General features: G+C 46.1%; 1 protein-coding gene across 2 annotated transcripts; it reads right to left on the reverse strand.

The window, feature by feature from the left end:
- On the reverse strand, nucleotides 1-3,839 carry LOC123141126 (BURP domain-containing protein 4-like). 2 transcript variants are annotated; one of them, XM_044560352.1, is made up of 9 exons: nucleotides 3,771-3,839; nucleotide 2,711; nucleotides 2,545-2,607; nucleotides 2,124-2,186; nucleotides 1,982-2,044; nucleotides 1,834-1,896; nucleotides 1,258-1,320; nucleotides 1,118-1,180; nucleotides 1-707 (listed from the first exon to the last, which is right to left on the reverse strand). In XM_044560352.1, the coding sequence occupies exons 1-9, from the start codon at nucleotides 3,837-3,839 to the stop codon at nucleotides 28-30; spliced, it is 1,128 nt and encodes a 375-aa protein (XP_044416287.1). In that variant the 3' UTR covers nucleotides 1-27. The 2 variants fall into 2 exon arrangements, 1 of the variants encoding a protein (XP_044416287.1); XR_006470178.1 differs by lacking the exons at nucleotides 1-707; nucleotides 1,118-1,180; nucleotides 1,834-1,896; ... (3 more) ...; nucleotide 2,711; nucleotides 3,771-3,839 and adding exons at nucleotides 1,400-1,462; nucleotides 1,552-1,614; nucleotides 1,694-1,756; nucleotides 3,369-3,379 and having other exon boundaries at nucleotides 1,260-1,320.
- Nucleotides 3,840-7,073: the final 3,234 nt, after the last annotated feature.

Raw genomic sequence — 7,073 nt, forward strand, 5'->3', positions numbered from 1 at the left:
ATCGTTTAGCCCGAACTTTAAATATATCTAATAGAACATGATGTAATTGGTAGGCATGTAGTGGCAAATAGGTTCACCACGCTCTCCGCCTAACAGCTCAAAGTACTGCTGGTCCCAATCAGATGTGTTCATGTGGCACATGGCTGTTGCCGTCACGCCTGGTGTTCCATCTTTCAAGCCTTTGAGTTGCACCGTCAAAGACTGCACCTCTCTTGGCCTATGGCAATAAAAAACCTCATAGGGGAAATCCATAGGGTGGCATGGGACCGAATTATTGCTGAATTGGGCGATCTGTGCCACAACATACATGGTGTTGGGGGTCTCATGCCCATGAATTCTTGTAATGGCTGCTCGTGCACCGCTGACTCCCAAAGCTTTGGTAGCGAACCTGGCCATTGCTTCACGAGATGAGAAGCACATGTGAGGCTCCTCCTTGTCAGCCGGTTTGCCACATGAACGAAGGGTGTCAGCTACCTGCTGGGCCTTTATCGAGCTGTGAGATATCTTGTAATGTGAAAGGATGGTTGCCAAGTACTTTGACTCCAACGGAGTAAAGAAAGAATTGACAGACTTTGGTGAACCGCCTCGTGCAAACATGGTTCCTTGCGGCAGTACAGTGCCAACGCGCAGATTCTTCTTCAAGAACAACATGCCAGTCTGAACTTTGATCTGGTGGCGTTTGGCTTGTGCTTCAGGAACAGCAGAAGCTGCATAGTTATAAATTAAAAAATAATATCAGTTTATCAAAAATTCGACATCCAAAAGTTAATTTAGGAGATTCAATACATATATAAACAAACTAATAGCTTTTATCCGGCCAGAACACTTGCTAAAATTGGTTAGGTAGCACAGTGCTTACTTGAATGTTCATGGTCTGGATCCCAATGTACCGCATAAGCACTATCACCAAAACCATTTTCTAGGAAATAAAACAAGGTGAGATGATTCAGTTCGAACACATTAAGTTTGGTAAGGGTAGCACATGTGAGTGATCTGGATCCCAATGTACCGCATAAGCACTTGCACCAAAACCATTTTCTTCTGCAGAAAATAACAAACTATAGTTTATTCACAACTAACATTTTTGCGACTTGCTTCAGATAGCATAGGCACTTACTTGAAGGTGAGTGATCTGGATCCCAATGTACTGCATAAGCACTTGCACCAAAACCATTTTCTTCTACAGAAAATAATAAACGATGAGTTGATTCACAATTGACACAATCTTGAATTGACAAAGATTGCATAAGTACTTACTTGAAGGGGCATGATCTGGATCCCAATGTACTGCATAAGCACTTTCACCAAAACCCTTGTCTTCTACATGAAATAACACATATGTGATATATGATTCAGACTTGCCATATGCAAAACTTGATAAGGTAGCGTAAGTACTTACTTGAAGGGGCACGATCTGGATCCCAATGCACCGCATAAGCACTTTCACCAAACCGATTTCCTTCTGCAGGAAATAAAACAAACTATGAATCATGCTCGAGTTGATTCACAATTAACACATGCTCAAGTTGTACACATAGCATAGGTACTTACTTGAAGGTGAATGATCTGGATCCCAGTGCACCGCATAAGAACCCTCATCAAAACCGTTTTGTTCTGCAGGAAATAACAAGCTACATGAGGTGATTCAGGCTTCACCCAATCTCAACTTGGTAAAGCTAGTACTAGTACTTACGAGAAGGAGCATGATCTGGATCCCAATGTACCGCATAAGAACTTGCATCAAAACCATTTTCTTCTGCAGAAAATAACAAACTATGAGTTCATTCACAACTAACACTTTTGCGACTTGGTTCAGATAGCATAGGTACTTACTTGAAGGTGAGTGATCTGGATCCCAATGTACCGCATAAGCACTTGCACCAAAACCATTTTCTTCTACAGAAAAATAATATAAACCATGTGTCGATTCACAGTTGACACCATCTTGAATTGGTAAAGATTGCATTAGATTAGTACTTACTTGAAGGTGCATGATCTGGATCCCAATGTACTGCATAAGCACTTTCACCGAAACCCTTGTCTTCTATAGGAAATAACACATATATGATATATGATTCAGACATGCCATATTCAAAACTTGAGAAGGTAGTACAAGTACTTACTTGAAGGTGCATGATCTGGATCCCAATGTACTGCATACGCACTTTCACCAAAACCCTTGTCTTCTAGAGGAAATAACACATGTGATATATGATTCAGACTTACCATATTCAAAACTTGATAAAGTAGTACCAGTACTTACTTGAAGGGGCACGATCTGGATCCCAATGTACCGCATAAGCACTTTCAGCAAACCCATTTCCTTCTGCGTGAAATAACAAACTATGAGTTGATTCATACAATTAACACATGCTCGACTTGTACAGATATAGGTTACTTACTTGAAGGTAAATGATCTGGATCCCAATGTACCGCATAAGCACTCTCATCGAAACCATTTTCTTCTGCAGGAAATAAAAAGCTATATGAGGTGATTCAGACTTCACACGATCTCAACTTGGTACAGCTTGCGTTAGTACTTACTTGAAGGGGCATGATCTGGATCCCAATGTACCGCATAAGCACTTTCACCAAACCCGTTTTCTTCTGCAGGAAATAACATATGATTTCTATTGAGTTTCAACCATAGGATCGGTCAAATAAAATTGCACACGCACACAAAAACTTTGGCCAAGGGTACGTCTCGCACCCTAAAGTTTCTATTTATTTCTTCTTTTTGTTCTCAACGATTAAAGTCTAGGACCACACAGACTTAGTCCTACTGGGAATGGGGCGTGTAAGAATACCTAGACGCATCAAGCTATAGACACACGTAGCCTACTAGTGTTGGACATGTCTAACAAAACCTGACCGGAGTTGGCATCTACTAGTACAAACTCTATTCAATTTGAACCTGACACGAGCAAAACATACCTCAAAGCCAACTAGCTAGTACTACTACACACCAGCCAGCTAGCTTGCACCTAATTACTCTACCAAGTTCATTAATAATAAATGTTCAAAAAAAGAAAAAGTTCATTCACAATAATCCTCGACTTGGTACAAATAGCATTTATGTAGGTACTTACTTGAAGGGGCGTGATCTGGATCCCAATGTACCGCATAAGCACTTTCACCGAACCCGTTTTCTTCTACAGAAAATAACAAACTATGAGTTGATTCTCAATTAACACATTTGCAACTTGGTTCAGATAGCATAGGTACTTACTTGAAGGGGCGTGATCGGGATCCCAATGTACCGCATAAGCACTTTCACCGAATCCATTTTCTTCTATAGGAAATAACAAAATATAAGTTGATTCTAAATCAACAGATTCTCGACTTGTACAGATAGCATAGGTACTTACTTGAAGGTGAGTGATCTGGATCCCAATGTACCGCATAAGAACTTTCACCAAAACCTTTTTCTTCTATAGAAAATAACAAAATGCATGTTAGTTGACACATTCTGCTACTCCCTCCGTTCGGAATTACTTGTCTCGGAAGTGGATGTATCTAGAACTAAAATACGTCTAGATACATCCATTTCTGCGACAAGTAATTCCGAACAGAGGGAGTACTTGATAAGGTAGCACAAGTCGTCCTTACCAGATGGTGCATGATCTGGGTCCCAACGAACCGCATAAGCACTCGTATCAAAAGTGTTCTCTTCTGCGGGAGATAACAAACTATATGAGGTGATTCAGACTTGAAATAGTCTCAACTTGGTAAATCTAGCACTGGTACTTACGAGAAGATGGAGGTTCAACCCTGTTGCTGGACTCACCAAAGGTGAGCAGGAGCAGGAAAAAGGCTATTGCCGTAAGCTTGGTCGCCATGTCTAGATCAACTACGAAATTGAATTCTGTTTGGCGAGGAAGAAGAGATGGTCTAGGCGCCTATTTGTAGTGGGAAAAAAGCGGTGGTAGCAAACAATCCGCAATTTTCTCTATTTATTTACTACCTACGCTGTGGTTTGGAAACAAACCATAAGGATAGAAAATGGTTATATTTTAACTGGAATAATATCTCCCCACGAATGCTCCTTGCCCTTTTTTAACAGCAATAATATCCCCCAAATCACGCGCTTTAATCACCAGCCCATAATAAGCGGATTAACCCCCCACACACAGAGTGCATGCTGCCTAGTGCGATAATCTCGCCTGACATGCAATGTCCGGGAATTAACCATCACTTTTTTTTGCGGGGAGGAATTAACCATCACTACCTACCTGAATGCCCTTGAATGTGTGTGTGTTTTCTCCACTTCTTCATCTCCACTACTACTAAACAATCAAACAAAAACTTTTTTACATGCACCCCGTTAAGTGTACACCGGTTAATTAGCACCGTCTCCACTACTATTAAACAATCAAACAAGAACTTTTTTACATGCACCCGTTAAGTGTACACCGGTTAATTAGCACCGTCTAATTATCTAAATCAATGTAATCTAACTGATTGGATTAATCTAATGAGTTATCAGGGGTGCAGTTAGCAATTATAATAGGGAAACGTTTGAAAACGGTGCGCCGGCTGAAACTTCGGCTGGCCGCTTCGTCACGTAACGCACTAACACACAGGCCCGTGCAAACAACTTCACGCGATGCACTCGTTCCCATCCATTCGTTCCTCACTCCTGGCTCTCTCCTTTCTCAATCCAATCCAAGCCTTGGCGACGACGCCACCAACCGACGGCCATGGCGTCCTGCGACGGGGTGCTGGAGACTGGCGGTGACAGGATCCTGGAGACCGGCAGCGACGGGATGCTGGAACGACGTTGGCAGATGCTACAACCGCGGGGTGCCGGAGCTGCAACGACCTTGGCCAGCGACATGGGACGGCCCCATCGGTGCTGGAGAAGACGCGCCATGGCGTGTGTCACCTACCCCTCGTCCTCATGGCGCACTCTGTCCATCCATCTAGCTCCACTCCAACGACGACCTCCCCCCTGAAAGCTACAACCAGCTGAGCCAGAAGCTGCAACCGTCATCTTTTTTTGCTACTACCGGCGACGGATTTGCTACATTCATCACGGTGGGTCTGCGACCTACTAGGCCAGTGGCTTTTTTGTTGCAACCGTCCTAAGATTTTGCTACTACTGGCGGGATTTTTGCTACATCCATCATATGTGGGGGGAGACCGCGACCTGCGACGGCAACGGTGGCGAATTGGTGCAAACGGACATGGAAAAAAGCTTCAACCGGCCTAGTATAAGTTACAACCGATGGATAAAAAAGCTTCAACAGACATGACAGAAAAGCTTCAACCCTCATGGAAAAGCTGGAAGCAGGTACGAAAAAAGCTTCAAGCGACCATGAAAAAAGCTTCAAGCTAGAGCCAGCAATGGCTATGACGGCGAGGCTACGACGGGTTGACGGCGAGGTTGCAGGCTGCAATGGCGAGGCTGCTACCAAACGACAGCGGAGGGTGCGACCACGGAGCAACGCCATGTTGCAACCAATGACGACGAGGGCCGCAAAACACCCACGAGATGCAGCTTCAACAGCGGCGGCGTGGTTGCCAGCACGTCGACGGCGAGGCGAGCGAGGAGCGGCGTCCTTCGTGGGAGGGTAGACATGGGAGGCGGGTGTTTTTTCGCGAGGGTCGGGTAAGAGAAAGAGGCGCCATGGTGGAGGATGCGTTTGCGTCGAGCGCAGCCCGTACGCGAGGAAGGAGGAGGCTTTGACCTGCACGCAAGGGAGAAGATGCAATCTGGACGGTTATTATTGAGTAAATCGAACGACTGGGGCTTGACTGGCCGAAACTTTCGCCGGCGCGCCGGCGCCCAGTACTGGCCATTATAATAGGCTGACCACCACTCCACCGGCAGACGAAAACTTCCCCTCCGTAAGTTTTCTCTCAACCAGAAATCTCTCTTCCAAATAGATAAAGAAATCAACAATTTTTTTTAAAAGTATGCTAAAGGCGTACCATACCTATATAGAAGAAGAGAGCAAGCGTTATTTACAAGAAAAGAAATCAACAATCAATCCCTAATTGACAGCGATGTCATTATAGCTAATGCTTGGAACCAGGCATATGTGATCCATGCAATGATGCAAACCGGCTATTCCCGCATCAATTCCTCACCCAATCAACGCCTCCATAGTCTGTATGCGTTTGTTGTTACGGAGGATGAAGGACGCCTCGCCAGGCCATGTGCTCGGGTAAGGGGCGGCACCCTTGCCGGCGGCGGGGACGGCTGCTGCCACACGGCGAGGTGGAGCAGGGTCAACGCGGCGGCTCAAGCGGTTGGGGACGGTGCGGCTGCTCGATGCAGAACGCCAGGGGAGGCAGCAGCTGGAGCTTGCAAGCGGGAGACGAGACGCTCACCGGAGGACGTGCCACCGCTAGCGTGTGAGTTGGCGCTCGGGCAGTGACGTCGCGATGGCCGTCCGGCGAGGCAGGGAGCAACATGACGGGCGCGGGCGGCACGCTGGCCGGACGAGATGAGGAGCATGAGGGGAGACGCGGAGGAAGAGGTCGTTGCCGGCGGCGCCGCCGGATGCGTCGGACGCGCGCGCTCGCCCGCGGTCATTGCAGACGCAGCAGCCGCCCATGGATGCTCGGGTCGATGCAGGAGGACGAGGAGCAGCTCGCGAGGGTCAGCGGCGCTGGGAATGGATCGGATGCAGGCGGATCTGGCGATTCCACAAGGGCCGCGACTCTCTGTAGAGGAAAAAGAAAGAGAAACAAGAGGGAGAAAGAAGAGACAAATTCATGTATCCTCTCTTCTCCTTACTCTCTATACTGCTGCTCCTCTAATCTTGTTGCCCCTTGCTAATCCTAATATCTTTTTGCTCTCCGCTGTTGCTCCTTCCCATCTACTCCTCTCTGAATCTCCCTTTGATGTGCTTCTCTGAACCCCAACCTGTTGCTGCTTCTTTTCTCCCTGCTACCCCACTGCTGCTCCTCTTCAGCACTTCAAGCAACAACAAGGACTGGATTCTCTCTCTCTCTCTCTCTCTCTCTCTCTCTCTCTCTCTCTCTCTCTCTCTCTCTGAAATTTTTGTAAACTTGAGAAATTTATCTTCAGAATTATGTAATATCCAGATTTGAGGAGTGCTTGC

This window comes from Triticum aestivum, chromosome 6D (assembly GCF_018294505.1).
Source record: "Triticum aestivum cultivar Chinese Spring chromosome 6D, IWGSC CS RefSeq v2.1, whole genome shotgun sequence".
NCBI classification, from domain to species: domain Eukaryota; kingdom Viridiplantae; phylum Streptophyta; class Magnoliopsida; order Poales; family Poaceae; genus Triticum; species Triticum aestivum.

Bases quoted from the DNA above. Each gene is read 5' to 3' on its own strand.
- LOC123141126 (XM_044560352.1), bottom strand. From the start codon at position 3,839: ATGGCGACCAAGCTTACGGCAATAGCCTTTTTCCTGCTCCTGCTCACC. The intron at 2,187-2,544 runs GTAAGTACTAAC...TATTTCCTCTAG, and splicing joins TCCAGATCATGCCCCTTCAA to AAGACAAGGGTTTTGGTGAA. The intron at 1,321-1,833 runs GTAAGTACCTAT...TATTTCATGTAG, and splicing joins TCCAGATCACTCACCTTCAA to AAGACAAGGGTTTTGGTGAA.